The sequence below is a fragment of the Myotis yumanensis genome, unplaced genomic scaffold, assembly GCF_028538775.1.
Source record: "Myotis yumanensis isolate MYYU_CA2020_CCGP unplaced genomic scaffold, mMyoYum1.0.hap1 SCAF_2, whole genome shotgun sequence".
Lineage (NCBI taxonomy): Eukaryota > Metazoa > Chordata > Mammalia > Chiroptera > Vespertilionidae > Myotis > Myotis yumanensis.
Window position 1 is genome coordinate 44,768,633 of NW_027223753.1, and position 19,502 is coordinate 44,788,134.

At 47.3% G+C, this 19,502-nt stretch overlaps 1 protein-coding gene across 15 annotated transcripts in view; it reads right to left on the minus strand.

The window, feature by feature from the left end:
- The window catches only part of DOCK7 (dedicator of cytokinesis 7), a 180,929-nt gene extending 166,690 nt beyond the window's left edge, over positions 1-14,239 (minus strand). For all 15 annotated transcript variants that reach the window (XM_070405267.1, XM_070405266.1, XM_070405265.1 and 12 more), the window contains exon 1: positions 14,147-14,239. In XM_070405267.1, the coding sequence (XP_070261368.1) occupies positions 14,147-14,184 (38 nt within the window). In that variant the 5' untranslated portion in view covers positions 14,185-14,239. The remainder of the gene's footprint in view (positions 1-14,146) is intronic.
- Positions 14,240-19,502: the final 5,263 nt, after the last annotated feature.

The following is a 19,502-nucleotide window of genomic DNA, read 5'->3' on the forward strand; positions in this document are numbered from 1 at the left end:
TTCGGCTTCCACCCACAGTCACGCCCCCCAGACCCGCTGCTGCCAGCAGACCAAGGCTGGGGAGGGAGAGGCTCCCAACCCGCTCCCCCGGCAGACTAGGGCTGGGGAGGCGGCTGCTGCAATCGCCCGCACTCACGCCCCAACCCGCCTGATCGCCCCCGACCCACTCCCGCTGGCAGACCAGGACTGGCTGGTAACCCTGGACCCGCATTCCCCCAGGCCGACCCGGGCTGGCAGGGCTGCTGCGGCGTCCGCCCGCAAACCGCTCCCGCTGGCAGACTGGGGCTGGCGGGTTGCCAGGGACCTGCATTCCCACGGGTAGACCCGGGCTGGCGGGGTGGCTGCTGCATCTGCCCGCAGTCACGCCCCCAACCCGAGAGAGCGGGGAGAGGGTGGGGTAGGGGGCGATCGCCCTCACTCACGCCCCCAACCTGCTGGCAGACTGGGGCTGGCGAGTTGCCCGGGACCCGCATTCCCGCGGGCAGACCCGGGCTGGCAGGGTGGCTGCGGCGTCTGCCTGCAGTCACGCCCCCAACCCGCTCTCGTGGGTTGGGGGCGTGAGTGCAGGCGATCACCCCAAAACGGCTCCCGCTGGCAGACTGGGGCTGGCGGATTGCCCTGGACCCGCATTCCCCTGTGTGCACCTGCCCATGGGATCACAGCAGCGATCACGGAGCAGGAAAGGGCGGCCTGCAGCCAGTCCCTGTGTGCACCTGCCCATGGGATCGCAGCCGCGATCACGGAGCAGGAAAGGGCGGCCTGCAGCCAGCCCCCCTGTGTGCCTTTCCCTAGGTAGCCCTGGGGATCCCACAGTAGGGAAGGGCGCCCCACCCTGGCCACAGCTCAGGGGAGAGTACAACATGCAGTGGAGGCCAGGAGCCTGAGTGATCAACAGAGAGGGGCGCCTGCTTGAAGCCTTCAGGGTGTGGCTGGTGGTAGGCCTCCAGCAGACGCGCACACACACACACACACACACACACACACAGCGCCTACTCTGAGCTTCCAATGTGGTTGGGAGCAGACCACCAGTGGACACACACACCCGGCAACTGTTCGGAGCCTATGTGGCGGGGCTGGGGGCAGGCCCCCAGCAGACACACACACACACACACACACACACACACACACACACACACGGGGACGGCTGCTCCAAGCCTCTGCTGCCAGACTGTGGCCATCAGTAGGACATCCACTGAGGGCTTTTAGACTGAGGGGCAGCCTTGGCCGAGGGAACCCCATCCCCAGTGCACAAATTTCGTGCACCGGGCCTCTAGTATATAATAAAGGACTTGTATCCAGAATATATAAAGAACTCTTACAACACAAAACAAGATAAATAATCCAGTTTAAAATGAATAAATGATTTGAATAGCTATCTTACCAAAGAAGTCCGTGAATAGTCAATAAGCACAAGAAAAACATCACTAATCATTAGAGAAATGCAAATAAAAATCACAATAAAATGCCAACCTCATACTCATTTGAATGTCTATAATCAAAAACAAGACAATAACAAGTGTTACAGGGATGTGGAGAAATTAGAACCCTCATACATTGCTGGTAGGAATGTAAAATGGTATAGTCACTGTGGAACAGTTTGGAAGTCCCTAAAAAAATTAAACAATATTACCAGATGATCTAGCAATTCCACTCCTAGGAATATACCCACAAGAACTGAAAATAGGTGTTCAAACAAAAGCTGTACATGACTGTTCATAGCAGCACTGTTCACAATAGCCAAAGTTAGAAACAACCTAAATGTCCATCAGCTGGTGAATGGATAAAGTAAATGTGCTACATACACTGAAATATTATCTTCTATATATAAAAGCCTAAGCGACGTTTACAACCGGAGGACCGGATGACTGGCCAGTAGCTATGATGCGCACTGACCACCAGGGAGCAGACACTCAACACAGGAGCTGCCCCCTGGTGGTCAGTGCGCTCCCACAGCCAACCTCCTGGGGCTGGCCAACCTCCTGTGGTCCCTCCCCCACAGCTGGCCAGGCCAAGGGACCCCACCCATGCACGAATTTGTGCATCGGGCCTCTAGTTCAGTTATAAAAAGGAGTGAAGTACTGATACATGCTACAACATGGGTGAATCACAAAAACATTATGCTAAGTAAAAGAAGCCAGAGGGCCCAAGCTGATTTGGTTCAGCGGGTAGAGCATCGGCCTGCAGACCAAAGGGTCCTGGATTCAATTCAGGTCAAGGGCACGTACCTTGGTTGCAAGCTCCTCCCCGGCCTGGGACTGGGTCAGGGATTGTGCAAGAGGCAACCAATTGATGTGTTTCTCTCACATTAATGTTTCTCTCTCTGTTTTTCCCTCTCTCTTTCACTCTCCCTAAAAATCAATGAAAAAATATCCTCAGGTGAGGATAAACAACAACAAAAATCAATAAATAAAAAATAAGAAGCCAGAGGGATGTAAAGCACAGCATATGAAATATCTATAATAATAAAAGCGTTATATGCTAATTAGACCGGACAGCCAGACGACCTTCCAGACGTCCTTCCAGAAGACCTTCTGGACGAAGCCGAGGCTGCGAGGGCCAAGCCCCTTGCACAAAATTTGTGCATCAGGCCTCTAGTAGTCAATAATATGTTAATAACTAGGTATAGTACCAGGTGGATACTGGAAATATCAGAGGGAACACTTTGTAAAGTACTTGATTATCTTATCACTTTGTTCCACACAGGAAACTAGTACAAAATAGCACTGAATGTAATTGAAACTTTAAAAAAAAATTTTTTTAAAAGAAGCCAGACACAAAAGACCACATATTGTATGACTCTATTTATTTGAACGTTCAGAAAAGGCAAATCTAGAGAGAAGAGACAGAGAATATATTAAGTGGTTGCCCAGAGCTGCTTGGGGTAGGAATAGAGAGTGACTATAAACTGTCACAGAGATTTTGGGGGGTGATAAAAATGCGCTAAAACTGGATTGTGGTTGATGGTTTCACAACTCTATAAATTTACTAAAAATCACTGAATATACACTTGAATTAATCTTATGGTACATAAATTTTACTTCAATGAAGTTATTTTTTTAAAAAAAAAGAGCCTGAGTATGGTTGGAACAACTCTGTGAAGATAAGGGGAAGAAGCTGTTTATTAGTCAGAGTAAGAATGATAACAATACGAAAAAGAGGAGCTGAAATGGAGTCTCTAAGAAAGTTTTGCATCATGAGACACCTTACTACAAACCCTGCATCTCTATCAAAGCTTATGAACAGCATTAAATGACTGATATGAGTTAAGAAGTTCAATTTTCTGGTGTCACAGGACAAATAAGAAACACCTCATGATGAGACAGAAATGTAGATACAGAAAGAAGCATAGGAAAGCAAAAACACAAGCACAACTCCTTGGGAGGGCTCTAGATAGCATAAAGTTCAGAACTAAAAGTTAAAGTACCAGATGTACAGCTGGCATTAGGTCACACTGGTTTCCTTTATATTTTTACTAGAGGCCTGGTGCATAAAATTCGTGCACTGGAGGGGGGGTGGGTCCCTCAGCCTGACCTGCACCTTCTCACAGTCCAGGAACCCTCGGGGAATGTCCACTGACAGCTTGGGGAGCAGGCCTAAGCCGTCAGTCGGACATCCTTAGCGCTGCCAAGGAGGCGGGGGAAGCTCCTACCACCACCGCTGCGCTCACCAGCTGTGAGCTGGCTTCTGGCTGAGCAGTGCTCCCCCTGTGGGAGGGCACTGACCACCAGGGGGCAGCTCCTGTGTTGAGCATCGGCCCCTTGGTGGTCAATGCAGGTCATAGCGAGCGGTTGAGCGGCCTTAGCATACATTAGCATATTATGCTTTGATTGGTTGAACAGCTGACTGGAAGACCGAACACTTAGCATATTAGGCTTTTTATATAGGACTAGGGGCCCGGTGCACAAAAATTTGTGCACTGGGGAGGGGGTTTCCTCAGCCCAGCTTGCCCCCTATCACATACTGGGAGCCCTAGGGGATGTCCTACTACCTGCTCCCTGCTCCCCTTGGGGAGCGGGCCTAAGCCACAGTCGGGCCTCCCTTTGTGGAAGGCGACCGGGCTGATCAGGGGAAGGCAACAGCCCCATCACCCCGCTGCTGCAGCCACTGCCAGTCACCGCAGCCACCAAGGTGTTTTCATCAACACGGACTCCAGTCCCTTTACCATGAAAAAATGACAACTTTCTTTAGGCATTTTCAAGAAGTGTCTTTCATAGGATATGACATTTCTTTCTTTCTTTATCCTCACCTGGGGATATGTTTCCATTGATTTTTAGAGAATGTGGAAAAGAAAGGGAAAGACAGAGAGAAAAACATCAAAGTGAGAGGAACACTTTGATTGGTTGCCTCCTGCATGAGCCCTGACCTGGGCCGGAGCCAGGGAGGAACGTGCAACCTAGGTACATGCCCTTGGTCAGAATTGAACCCAGAATCTGCGTTGGGCAGGCCGAGGCATTATCCACTGAGCCAAACTGGCTAGGACAGGATATGACATTTCTTAACCCTCCAGCAGCAGACCTTCATTTTTTTCTCCAGGAGTGTGGTAAAAAAAACCCTAGATCACTTTTTGGACTCTTATTACCCAAGTTACTAAGAATATTACCAGTGGCATACAGAGAGCTTAACCAATCAGAGGTCAGAAAAGGTGTTTCCTCTGTAGTTCACACCAATTGCTGGTTTGGCCCCTGCCCAGGCCTAACGCCTCTGGCGAGAGTCATTAGCCCTGGGCCAGGGCACCCTCAGCTCCAAGCCACCGTGGCCATCAAGGATCGCTGGCTGGCTGCGCCCGGGTTCGGGCCGCCACCACCATCAAGGATCACTGGCTGGCTCCTCCCCGGCCCAGGCCTAAAGCCTCTGCTTGAGGCTTTAGGCCTGGGCCGGGGCACCTCCAGCTCCCGCCGCAGCTGATCGCTGGCTGGCTCCTCACCGCCCCAAGCCTAAAGCCGCCCCCCGCCGCCACCCCTCCCCCCCCCCGCCGAGGAAGATCGCTGGCTGGCTCCTCCCCGGCCCAGGCCTAAAGCCTCTGCTCGAGGCTTTAGGCCTGGGCCAGGGCACCCCCAGCTCCCGCCGCAGCCGATTGCTGGCTGGCTGCTCCCTGACCCAGGCCTAAAGCCTCAGGCCGAGGTTTTAGGCCTGGGCCAGGGCACCCCCAGCTCGCCACCGCCACCGCCGCCATGGAAGATCGCTGGCTGGCTCCTCCCCGGCCCAAGCCTAAAGCCTCTGCTCGAGGCCTAACCGGGGCACCCCCAGCTCCCGCCGCAGCTGATCGCTGGCTGGCTCCTCACCACCCCAAGCCTAAAGCCGCCGCCGCCGCCGCCGCCGACCCTGCCGCGGAAGATCGCTGGCTGGCTCCTCCCCGGCCCAGGCCTAAAGCCTCTGCTCGAGGCTTTAGGCCTGGGCCGGGGCACCCCCAGCTCCCGCCGCAGCTGATCGCTGGCTGGCTGCTCCCTGACCCAGGCCTAAAGCCTCAGGCCGAGGTTTTAGGCCTGGGCCAGGGCACCCCCAGCTCGCCGCCTCCGCCGCCGCCACCGCCATGGAAGATCGCTGGCTGGCTCCTCCCCGGCCCAGGCCTAAAGCCTCTGCTTGAGGCTTTAGGCCTGGGCCGGGGCACCCCCAGCTCCCCGCCGCAGCTGATCGCTGGCTGGCTCCTCACCGCCCCAAGCCTAAAGCCGCTGCCGCAGCCGCCGCCATGGAAGATCGCTGGCTGGCTCCTCACCGCCCCAAGCCTAAAGCCGGCCGCCATCTTGGCTGACAGTTAATTTGCATAAGGATATGCTGATTAGCCAATGGGAAGGGTAGCGGTCGTACGCCAATTACCATGTTTCTCTTTTATTAGTGTAGATACTAGAGGCCCGTTGCAGGAAGATTCCTGCAAGAATAGGGCTTCCTGCGGCTAGAGCAAAGCAGAGAAGGAGGCGGGCTTCGCTCCCACTCCCCGCCACGTGGCAGGTTTGTTTCCCCTCCCACTCCCTGCTGCCCGGCTGGGTTTCCCTCCCATTCCGCCACCAGGCTGGGCTTCCCTCCCGCCTCCCGCCTCCGCCAAATTGGCTCCATTCCTGTCTCCGCAGCCTCTACTTTGCTCCCTTCTGTAGCACTTCACTTCCACGTTGTCTTCAGTCTTCACTCCCAGCTGGTATATGCAAATTAACCGCCATCTTGGCTGGGTTAATTTGCATATAGTCACTCTGATTGGCTGGTGGGCGTGGCTTAAGGCATAGCACAAGTACGGTCAATTTGCATGTTTGTCTTTTATTAGTGTAGATTTCACAAGTTACATTTAAATTTTAATAGGTAGCAAAGCTGACTGTACAGCTATATAGTTAAATAATTATAGTGATGTTGTGCAACTTAAAATGACTAATTTTAAAGACCATGAGTTGTTTTGGTGTGACCACACTCTTGCCCTACTTCTTTTGGTCAGAGACCCCTTCTTTTTGGTAAGGAACTCATTCCTTGAGATTGGGTGGGGCTGACACCATCACATCTTCCTTCAAGCCATAGAGAAGGACATGTGACCCAGTACCTGCCAAAGACCCTTATATCCCTATACATAGCAATTGGTTCAAAGAAGAACATGTGACCCAAGCCAAACCAATAATTGTTGCTGGATCTTTTGTGCCAGAACTACACTGGCAGGATTTGAGCCTGAGGCTGCGAACTCTCATTGTAACTCAGTGGAAAATCTATGTAAGACATGAGGATAGGAGGTCTGCCGACATCATATGTATTCCTGGACCAGATGTACTCAGTTATTAAGTCAACACTTTTTTGTGTGCAAATTAATCTGATCTGAGTTTCTGTCACTTGCAACCAAAACGTCTCCTCTATAAAAAGCCACTGAAAAAGTAGTGAGACAACCTAGCTGGCGTGGCAGCAGTGGTTGAGTGGGGATCTATGAACCAGGAGGTCACGGTTCAATTCCCCGTCAGGGCACATGCCTGGGTTGTGGGCTCGATCCCCAGAGTGGGGTGTGCAGGAGGCAGCCAATCAATAATACTCTCTCATCATTAATGTTCTATCTCCCTCTCCCTTCCTCTTTGAAATCAATTAAAAAAAAATTTTTTTTAAGTAGTGAGACATCTAGAATGGTTGCCAAAGGGGTCCAAATGATGCAACCCAGAAGAGAAGGGGAGATATCTCTCTGAGGAGATAGAATTGACCAATGGAAAACATGATGCAGGAGAGAAGCAGGGCGATATATTTCTTCTTCCAGACTCCCATCTACTGATCTGAGGAATTGTTCCTCCATAAAAAGATATCCTGTGTGGCCAAGCAAGCACACCTGTCAACAATCTCTCCCCAGCTCTTTGGGGAGCAGTGGCCAATAAGATAAGTTATCACCTTATATTGTTTCTCTTCCTTTTCTGCCTCATTTTCATTTTCTCTTTTGATGCCCTGGAATTATGCCTCCCAGATAAAGTCTCAACTCTTAAACCTTGTCTCAATCTCCATTTCTAGGGAACCGAGACCAACAAAAGTACAGCAACCATCAGGCATTGAGATCATAAACAAAATGAGGATTCTCAATATTAATACAATGTTGAATAGAAATTATAATAATTTGCACAGTAATAAAGACAAAAAATAAATCAGTTATAAAGTTTGGAAAGGAACAAAAATTCATGATTTCTAGATATGATTGTCCATATTACATATGAATCCACAGATACATTTTTAGAATTAACAAGAGTTTAGCAAGTTATATAGCTGGATACAAAATCCTTATATACCTAGGAATCCTATATAATAAAAGGCTAATATGCAACTTGACCGAAAGCGGAACAACCGGTCACTATGACGCGCACTGACCACCAGGGGGCAGATGCTCAAGACAGGAGCTGTCCCCTGGTGGTCAGTGAGCTCCCACGGGAGAGTACTGCTCAGCCAGAAGCCGGGCTCACAGCTGGCAAGCACAGAGGCAGTGGCAGGAGCCTCTCCCACCTCCGCGGCAGCACTAAGGGTGTCTGACCGCTCCCCCAAGGGTTCCCGGACTGTGAGAGGGCACAGGCCGGGCTGAGGGACCTCCCCGCCCCAGGTGCATGAATGTCGTGCACTGGGGCCTCTAGTAAATCAAATAAAAGATATTTAAGAACCTTGCAGAGAAAATTATAAAATGTCATTGTGCAATATAAAGAACTAAATAAATCGATCCCCAGTTTGGGGCATCCAGGAGGCAGCTGATCAGTGGTTCTCTCTCATCATTGATGTTTCTATCTCTCTCTCCCTTTCCCTTCCTCTCTGAAATCAATAAAAATATTTTTAAAAATAAATAAATAAATGGAGAGTACACCATAATCATAAATTCGAAACTCAATAATATAAGAATGTCACTGTTCCCAAACTGATATATAAATTCAATGAAATCCCAATCAAATTCTAATAGGATGTGGAGGTTTTCTAAAATATACATGGAAAGTCAAAGAGCTCAGAGCAGCAGCCAAGATACTTTAAAAAGGTGGGAGGAGTTACTCTACCAAATTCTAAGAATTATTAGAATTAAGAGCATTTATAATTGGTGAAAAAATGTATAACCAGACCTATTGAACAAAATAGAAAGTCCAGAAAACAACCCACAAATAAGGACACACGAGAGAGAGAGAAAGAGAAACATAGATTGGTTGCCTCCTACACGTGCCTCGACTAGGGATTGAACCCACAACCCAGGTATATGCCCTGACTGGAAATCGAACCCATGACCTTTTGGTATATTGGATAAGGTTCCAACCAACTGAACTACACTGGCCAGGGCACCATTATATAGTCTTAAAAAAAAGAATTCCATGTGTTTTAGGGAGAATTCATTTGCAACAAATTTGAATTAGGAGAGGGAGAGTCAGGGATCAATTACACTGGTTTGTGGTCATCTAGGAGTGAGGTAATGAAAGATGCTCCAAGGTGTCAGGGCGGCATTCATTCAAATACTTATGTGTCCAGTTTACACAGACTCTGTGCTAAGCACTGGAGATAAAAAGACCCAACCAGCCATCAGAGAGCTCTGAAAACCACTGTAAAGTAGGAGAAAGAGGGGAGGGTGGAAGCTTGAGAAAAAATTAAAAAACATGCAGTAGTTTCTGAAATCAGTGACGAAGAAAAAAAAAGTCAAAGGTTCCTAATCCTCAAGAGTTCTATAACTCAAGTACATATAAGGTACCATGGTGAGTAGAGCCGTATGGACTAAGGATTGATGAGAACAAGCAGGAAATAGTCTCAACTATACCACAAACAAGTGAGAAATATGACTAGAAAAGAAAAAGGAATGATTGCTTGGCAGCTAAAAAGGCCAAAAGACTCAATGGTTCTTTGTTTTACGATGAGAAAGGCATAGTAAGTCTTATGGTTTAGGGAAGCATCCATTAAAAGGAATAGATTGAAGATGCTAGAAAGGAAAGGAAAAATTGTGAGATCAAGGTTCTGAGGGAAGTGGCAAGGTATGGGACTCAAAGTACAATAAAACAGGTAAGCTTTAGAGATAAGACACTTTTCAGGCTCAAGAGAAAGATGGTTAAATGACATATTGGCACAGTAGTATGCTGAGGTTAAAATGAAGAACTCGTGTCAGAACTCATGTCAAACTTTTCAGTAAAAGATGATGTAGGGAAACAAAGATGACAAATGACAGAAATGATTTGCAGTAAACTTCAAATGAGAAACTATTAATAAGAGATCAACTTTGGGGTGCTTTTTTTTTCTTTATTGTTGAAAGTATTACAGATGTCCCCTTTGTTTGGTTGTGTGTTTGTTTTGTTTTTTTTAAGCATTGACCCCCTCCACCCCGCACCCACCCCTCCCAGGCCTTCACCACTCTATTGTCTGTGTGAACTGGTCTAGTCTCCCCCTAACACTATTCTACAGTTCATGAGTAAGAAATAGATTATAAAATACTCAGCATTAAGAGTTAGTGAAATGAGTATAACAAAAGTTCAATGAAGTATATGTCCAAAGTGACAAAACAGGCAGCATTAAAGTAGTTGATAGTAATCAGAACGGATTTACTTTGATCAGCAGTGAGATAATGAATTGAACATAGCAGATTCAGCAGATTGAAAAATTGGGCCTACCCAACCAGAGTTATGAACAGGTTCAGGACTAAAAACAATTGAGGTTATAAATAAGCCTATATCTAGGAAACCCTACTCATGTAAAATTTTCATCAGAAATAAAGATCTAATAAAGCCTTTCATTATATTCTGCTTCTTTAGCTGCAAAATGATACTAAATTAACAAAGGCAAGACTAAAAAGGTAAAGGTAACTTTTGAGATGCTAACAGTGGCACTCTTAGAAAATCTGGAACTACTCCAGAAAATATTTTGCAGAAAGAAAATACAGTTGAATAAAAAGTGTAAGATCTGCCCTGACCAGTAGCTCAGCTGGTTGGAGCTGCCTTCCAATATGCTAAGGTTGCAGATTCAATCCCAGGTTAAGGGCACATACGGGATGCAACCAATGAATGTATAAATGGGTAAAATAATGAGTCGATGTTTCTCTCTCTCAAATCAATAAATTAAAAAAAAAAATTATTTTAAGCATTAGACCTTAAGACCAGAAATCAGAGGACTAGGATTTGAGTTCCAATTTAAGCAAATAATCCCATGCCCAGTAGGCCTCAATTCCTTATCTAGATTATGGACAAAATAATAACAAAAAGTAATACAGAAATAAGAATAGCAGCAGCTAACTTATTTTTTTATGGTTCTTATGTTTCAGGCACAGTTCTAAATTTTTTACATGCATTAACTCACTTAATCCTTATATTAATCCTATGGAGGTGATTTATCCGCACTTCACTGATGAATACACGAAGACAGCAAGGTTAAATCAACTGTCCAGAATTACATAGCTATTGTGATATAAGCAAAATTTCAACCTGTATAATGTGCCCTGGATTTTTTTTTTTTTTTACTATGTTCTCTGCCTCTCTGGATTATGAAGATAAAAATGTAGTAAAAAGTATTTTAAGAATATACAAATGCTCATCATTACTGCTGAATATCAAGTAACAGGATGAAATAATCCAAACAAAATCCTAGATCATTAATTTATAGCCAACATTCCAAAAAATGTACCTATTATATGCTGGGGCTAAGTATAAACCTTAACAATGCATGTGCCTTGTCCTTAAAAAGTAGGGCGACAAGATACTGACAAAATGAACATGCTGCTTTTCTATGATGAGCTGAGGTAAGCAGAACGATCAATGATACAGAATAAAGAGCTGGAAGAAGTCACCAAATCACAGCTCCAAAAAATAACTAAAATAACAGCACTAAAATAACAGCAAAAGGATTAGGAAATAACTGAGCCAGAAATCAACATAATTCTTTTTTAAGTAAAGGTTTCTAATAATTATAAATCTTTTTAAAAAGGAAAGATAAGGTTTCAAATAGCAACAGGTTTTTCAGAGCAACAGATTTCATGTATGCACACCATAAAAGGGATTATCACTACCAAGAAAAGGTCCTAGCCATATTATAAATACTGTAATAACAAAAAATTGTTGCTACTTACTGGGCACTAGTAAAAAGCACTGTTCTAAGCACTTTACATGTATTGATTTATTTAATCTTTGCAACAACCCTATAAGGTAAGTCCTACTATTATCCCATTTTATAGATAGGGATAATAAGGCATAATGAGGTGAATAAAGTAACATGCCCAAGTTTACTCAATGAGGGGCAGTGCTAGTATGGCAGACTAAGGCAGTTTGCCTCCAGAGTTTGTGTTATTATACTTCCTTTAGTAGGAAACGAAGAAGCAGAACAAGAATTTATTCAGAAGTATTATTCAGTCATATTTGGCAACAAGGAAGAAATACTTCATCTATAGCAGTTCTGTCCCTGGCCTTCCCTCCAAATTAAGACTGCACATTCCTCCTGGGCTTTCATGTCCTCTGCTTCAATTACAATCAACTTACTGATGACTCCCAAATCTAGATCTTCATCCCAATCTCTCTCTTCTGCACCTAAAACCTGTATCAACAACCTAGTAGACTTTTCCCTTCGAATGCTCCATGAGCACCTCAAATCAGCATGTCCAAAACTGAATCATGATATCCATTCCACTCATTTCTACCCTCAAACCTATTCTTTCTCCTAATTTTTTTTATTGATTTCAGAGAGGAAGGGAGAGGGAGAGAGAGAAACATCAATGATGAGAGAGAATCATTGATCGGCTGCCTCCTGCACTCCCCCTACTGGGGAACGAGCCCGAAACCTGGGCATGTGCCCTTGACCAGAATGGAACCCAGGACCCTTCAGTCCCCAGGCTGACGTTCTATCCACTGAGCCAAACCAGCAAGGGCCTAACTTTACTGTATAAGGTTATATTAATTTGAATTTAGTGTTGTTTTGCAAAACCGATCTTGTGTGTGTTGTCTTGTCCCACCTGAAGACAAACTCCATAGATGAAGAGCAAACACTGTATGTTTCATATCTAAATTCCTAATGTGCACATTCTTGATCAGTGCAATGTTCTCAGGGATGAACTTTTGATTCCATTAAAGAGAAATTAATACTAAGCATGGTGTCGAGTAATACATCTTTTTAAAAATGGCACTGCCTTCAGAAACAAGACCCAGTTGTTTTACAAAAAAAAGTACTAATTGAGTATTAAATCAATCACAACTCTCTAGGATATGCTAATAATTGTAAGTGTTCAGTGATAGCTAGTATAGGCCATGCACTATGCTAAACACTTTACACACATTTTGCCATTTAATTTTCACAACAACTCTACGGTCTGGGTACTGTTATTTATACCCATTTTCCAGAGGAGGAAACTAAAACTTAAGACAGCTTAAACAATTTGGTCAAGATGGCAAGTTAGAAAATAACAGTAGGGAATCTCATGTCATAGTTTAACACCAGAGCCCGTGCCCTTTGGCATTTACTATTTTGCCTCTTAAGGAGAAAATGAAATACTTAAAACTTCAAAGAAAAAAAAATTAAGCACAAAGCTTAAATCAAAGAAATGTTAGGTTTAAATATACAACGTGCCAAAATAGAGTAGCACTGTGGACGTTCAGGCAGTTAAGAAAGGACCTGTGTTGGGAGGTCCAAAAATCTTTCAGAAACTTCAGCAAACGAAAAAGATCCAGACCCACAGAAATACAACTGTCAAAAAATACATGTGCGTGTTTCTTCTATTGGAACACCATGATCCAGAGAAACCAAAAATGTCTAGCATCTTATACACTAGTATATTCCACAAAGACATTCTACCAATGCTAGCACCCTCCACAGTAATTCAATTTATAGTTGGGGGGGAGCGGGAGGGAGAAAGGTGACAATCAACCCACCCAAACAGGTGGAAGGCCGGGAACCTCGGTGAGAGGACCGGTGAGTGAAGGACACTGCCGATCACCCACTTGCCCCTGGCGCTGGGAACACGGGGACGCCCCGAGCTGCACATGGTCCCAACATCAGGCTGCAGCCACGATTCGCCCAACATTCCGCAGCTGCACGCCGAGGGTGCAGACCGCAGCTTCCCAACTTTCCATTGCGGCCATAAACCCCGGGTGCAGGAGCCCACTCGGAAGTGGGCCTCGGGGTGCAAAGAGGGTCCCTCCCTGCCAGATCCCTCGGGAAGGGAAGGAGGCGCGAAGGAGGGGCGGCCTCCCCCGGCCCGCGCCCGCGCGCGCCGCTCCTTTTGTCGGGGTGGCGAGGAGGGCGGCCGGCCGCACCCGCCGGGGGGCGCAAGGGGAGTGGGCGGGGAGCGCGAGGGGGCGCAGCGCCGCGGCTTTCCCGGCGCCGGGGGTGGGGACACAAAGAATTTGGGAAGCGCCGCCGATCAGCCGGCCGAGGAGCTTCCCCCACCCGCCCGCCGGGCCGTGCGCCGCCGCGGAACTCCAGGCCCGGGTGCCCGCGGGCCGGTGGAGGTGGAGGTGGAGGTGGAGGTGGTGGAGGTGGAGGTGGAGGTGGAGGCGGGCGCCCGGCCTCTCGGGGGCCCGCTGTAGGCGAGGCTGCGGGCCGGGATCCGAGGGCGGCGCGAGGCCGCAGCCGCCAGGCTCTCCGCCCAGCCGCAGGGCAGGCCTCGGGATCCCGGCGCCCGCGCCGCCACACCCACCCACCCACCCACCCCCGAGGCCCGGCGCGGCAGGACTCGGCCGCTCTTCCTCCGGCTACGGCGACGCGTCCCACGCCCGGGATTTACCTGCTGATCTTCTGGGCGAAGGCGCGGCGCTCGGCCATGGCTGCGGCGGCGGCGGTCTGGGTGCGGAGAGCGGGCGCGTGCCTCCCCGCTCGCGCTCCCTCGCTCGCGGCCTCCGCCAGTCCCGGCGCCGGACTCGGGAGGCTGGGGCTGGCGGCCGAGCCGGGAACGAGCCCTACCGTAATGCTCCTGAGAGCGGCGCAGCAAGAAACCGCTCCTCCTCCACCACCGCCCCCCTCCCCGCGCGTCAATTCCCGCGGGAGCGCCGGCGAGGGAACCCAGGGGAAGAATGGGGTGTGGGGGGACCCAGGCGCCAGCCCTGGCCGCCGCGCTGCTGCGACCCGCACGACCTACAGGACGGAGGGAGAAGCCCGACCGGGGCCAGCGACCTGGGGACGGGGGGCGGGGGGGGGGGGGGGTGCGGGGAGCGGGGGGCCCTTCCCAAAAAGGAAGGGAAGGAAATGGAAGATGGGCTTTGCCGAGCGGGGCTGCGCTCTGCCGCCCAGGGTGGCTCGGATCGAGTGCCAGCAGCGCCCATCTCCGACCTATTAAAAGCACTTTTTCTTTTTTCCACCGTGTGAACGGGGTCTGGCTGGACAAAGAATGGTTTGTCTTACAGAAAAAGAGACAGAAAAGACCTTTCTCCTACAGAAGTAACGGTAATTAATAATAGTTGACCGCCGGGCCCTGGATTACAGTTTTACACGCAGGATATTATTTAAAATTCACAATGGCTCTCTGAAGTAAGGTGTTATCACAATTTTAGCGAGAAGGGAATTGGTTCAGAGAAGCTAAGCTACTGGCCCCAGGTCACACAGATGGTAATCTCTGCCACTGGCGTTCAAGCCCCGAGCCCAGGCCTTGGCTTTGAGGACCAGTGTTTCTGAGTTGAGAGCACCCTTCCTGAGTCTGTTACTTCCCCCTTTTGGATCTCATTTTCCATTATATATGTTGGACGAAGGGAGCTCTATGTACCTTACCAATTTCCTATTCTATGAAGTAATTTCTGTTTATCACTCTAGCTGATCTTGCCCATTAAATCGATTGTTAAACGGGGAGGAGCAGAAAGCATGCTTTATTATTCTGTTGTAATCCCATGTGTCTAGATTGTTTGCCTCCTAGTGCACATTTGCTGATTAGTGAAGTTACAGTGAAAAAAAGAACAATATCTTGGCTTCTTGTACCTTTCCTCTTAAGGATTGCAAGAATTTACCCTCTGTGTTTGTTTATTATTATGTTATCCTCGCTGTGTCCTTGTGAAGTACGTGGGATACTTATTTTCCTGTTTTACAGTTGGCAAGTTTGTAGTATTCAGCCACTAAGTTATTTGCCTGGACTCACACACTGAGTCAGAGGCGAAAACCTCAATTAGTCAGATCCAGAACTTCCTGTCCAGTGCTCCAACAGTGAGGGAGATTTCATTTACGTGGTTTGTATAACAGGGCTCATTCCAGCAAAGATAGTTTACTCAAAGAGGAGCTATATGTAGGTTCTATCTAAGTGTAGAGCCCACCTAGGGTTCTAGAGAATACAAAGCTGGATTAGACTCAGTCCTACCCTCGGGAAGTTTGAGTCCATTGGGAAAGATGAAACAGCTGCTTATGAAACTGTAAGTCCAGGCTCACACTGTATCATGGCCTTTCAGATCCTCTGTGTAGAAACCCAGTCTTATTCTGCCGCTTCCTTCCTATGTGACCTTGGGTAAACTACTTAACTTCAACTCTAAAATGGGGGAAATAATTGTACCTACTTGAAAGAGTAGAGTGAGGATTCATTGAGTTAATTCGTATAAAGTTCTTAGAAAAGGACATACGGTAAGTACTATATGTATTAGCAACTGTTGTTATTATCACTATTATTCTCATTATTCATCGTTACACTGGGGCTTGTCCTGGGTGCTTGATAGTCCCTGAATTGGTTGTCTGCTCTCAAGCCCCAGCCAGATGTTGTATGCCTTTATCTCTGCTCCCCAAACATCTTTTCACCACTCTCATAGAGAACTGACCAAATTCTGTTTTGAATAGTTCTTTGTATACATGACTCACTAGTTGCCAAAGTGTCTGGAAGGACATTGCATGCACTGTGCAGCCTGCTGGGAACATTTAGAGCAGAAAGAGGATTTGCAGGACCAAGCTGTAAGCAGATACACAGAGTTTGAGGAATACTCCAAGCAAGAATGGTGGCCCCCACCTCTGGGGAAGGGCTGGCAGTCACAGACAAGACCAGTCTGGGCAGATATCCATGTTCCACAGGGGTCCAATCTCAGGGAAATGTATGGAGTTCAACAGTGGAATTGCTTTGGCTGACCAGCATTCATGCTTCCCACACTAACCCATGCACACATGCACATATGTACACATGCGTGTGCGTACACACACACACACACACTGGCCTCAATTCACCATACTTCTATGGAGCTGACCTCCCCACCCCAGATCCCCTGTCATCCCAGTTTCAAGGATGAATATGTGTGGCCTAAACCCTGGAAAGCAGAGCAGCACATTCCTCTGACTTATGTAACCAGTTTAGAGATAGGCATGTGAATCAAGCCAAGACTATTGCGCCCAATCAGAACTAAAAATTCTATGTGCTGTACCAGGTACCTCCATCTTATTTGCCTGAGAGTGAAGTCAAACACAGCAGAGAGGAGAGCAAAAAATGGGAACAAGAAGGAAGAGATGAGCTCCTGTAACATTGCTTGTTCTTGGACTTTGCAGTTACACAAAGTAATGTGCTGAGGTTTTGTCTGTTAGTTGGTTTGTTTTGATTTGTGATTTTGCTTAAGCTAATTTGAGTTAATTTGGTTTTCTGTCATTAGCAACTGGAAGAGTCTTACCTGATAGAGACCTTTTTTTAGTCAACCAATTTAGTCAACCTGGAGATATAACGGTAAATAAGACACTATTTGTGTCCTCAAAGAGTTCAGAGTTTGGTTGGAGAGATAAACAAGTAAAATGTATGTTAGGTACTAACACGGGAAAAAATCAGGTTGCTCCATGTCAGTTCTAGATGGCATCAGTTCTCAGCATCAGTTAAAGACTAGAATATCACCAGGATGTTCATTTGACATAAGGTGGAGAAAACTAGATGGAGTTGAACTATGTTTAACCCTATTAAAACTTTGTGGAAAGACTGTTTGGAACTCTGGGGCACCAATGGCTCAGACATTGATGAATTTAGAACCCAAGTCTCCCACTGATGGGAAGATACTGGCAGAGAAACTACTTACCAAGAGCCAGGACCTATTTGGCAGAGCAGCCGCAAAACAGTGACTTTGAAGTAAGAAAGCCTCAGGACAGTTTTCCCACTAGATATACACATTGTTCTAAAGTCCTTTAAGCAGAAGACTTAGGGATGTGGCAAGAAGGAAAAAAGAGAGAGGAATTCATATTAGTTTCACATTCTAACTTTTACTGAGTTCAAGTTTCCCCCTTTAAGGAAGATTATGGTTGTGACAAGGTCAAGGTTCTAAGGTCACAGAGTGTTTGTGTCAGGAGCGATAAAGTTCTGATTTTTCAGGCAGAATGTGTTCTCTTTGTGGGGGATTTGGGAGAGGGAAGGAGATAGAGAGTGGTTCCTTTGTTTAAGCTTGAGCTTTTATTAAGCATCACTGGATTCATGCAATAAAATTGACATGTGGCTCCCTCCACTAGAAGGCTCTAAGGAAGGCCAATGAGTGTGGCCCAGAGGAAGGGATGACTGGGGCGTGCCACTTGGGCTTACTTCAATCCCAAATTGAAGTCTAGGAGTTGGGCACAAAGTCTAAGCTAGGGAAGCTTTTGTCTATCTCGTCCTCTGTCACTCACTCTCTCTTAATGTCTAGCAATATGATTTTTACAAGAGACAATTCAGGGATTCTAAACCTACCCACACAGCACCACTAATAGCACCTGTGTTTACTCTTATGTTGCTTACTGCACTATTCACTAATTGCCTATTAATCTGTATTTCCCATTAGATCTGATCTCTTGTTCACCATTGTATTTCCAGCATCTACTACACTGCCTGATCCTATATAATAACAAGCTAATATGCAAATGGTTGTCACACCCTCACGCCATAGTGCCATAAGGGCTCAGACACTCAACACTGGGGAGAGAGGAATGGGGACCAGCCAGGCTGCAGCCCGGGAGAGGGACAAGCCACCTGCCCCACGGTCCCAGGCGCCAGCGCCTGCAGCTCTGGCCAGGCAAAGCCGCCTGCCCACAGTCCCCTGCAGCTGCAGCTGGCCCGGATGAAGCCGGCCCAGGTCCTGGGTGCCTGTGGCTGGCCAGAGGAAGGGAAGCCTGGGTCCCGGGTGCGGGGCAAGGCAGAGGCAGTTAGGGGCAATCAGGCCAGCAGGGGAGCAGTTACAGACGATCAGACCAGTAGGGGAGCAGATAGGGGCAATCAGGCAGGCAGGCAGAGGTGGTTAGGGGCGATCAGGCAGGCAGGCGAGTGGTTAGGAGCCAGCGGTCCCGGATTTGAGAGGCAGTCAGACATCCCCTGAGGGGTCCTGGATTGGAGAGGGTGCAGGCTGCACTGAGGGACTCCCCCACATGCACAAATTTCATGCACCAGGCCTCTAGTCTTTTATAATCACTCAGTGAATATTTTTAAGCAAATAAATGCCATGGACTAAAATATTTTGCAATCTTGCCTTAATTTACATTTCCCCAGGAGCAATCATTAATCAATCACTTGAATGTGTCCATCAACTCAGATGCTCTCCAAACCCCATCATCCAGGAGTTTATGGAGATTCCATTAGGTAGGCATGATTGATTAATCATTGGCCATTGGTGATTAAACTCAATCTCCAGCCACTCCTCTCTTCAAAGTTCTGTGGGTGGGGCTGAAAGTCCCAACCCTCTAATCACAAGCGGTTCCTCTGACAACCAACCCCCATCCTGAAGCTATCTTGGGGCCCACCAAGAATCACCTCATTTGCATAAAAGACGTGGTTGAAAGAAGATCGTTACAAATAACAAAACATGTTCCTGTCACTTCTATCACTCAGGAATTCTAGGCTTTTAGACAAAGACCAATATGTATTTCTTATTGTATCATATTTCAATAAAGTTATTTTTAAAAAGAGAATAAAATAGACTTGAGACATACTATATTAGTCAGGGTTCTCCAAAGAAACAGAACCAATAGGATAAAGAGAGATTTATTATAAGGAATTGGCTCATGCAAATAATGAGGCTACGTGCTATGATCTGCAGTTGGCAATCTGGAGACCCAGGAGAGCTGGAAATGCAGTTCCAGTCCGAAGGCCAGCAGGCTCAAGATCCAGGAAGAGCCGATATTTCCTTTTGAGTTTTCTAAAAGTAGGAAAAACTGATTTCCCAGTTCAAAGGCCATTAGACAGGAGGAAT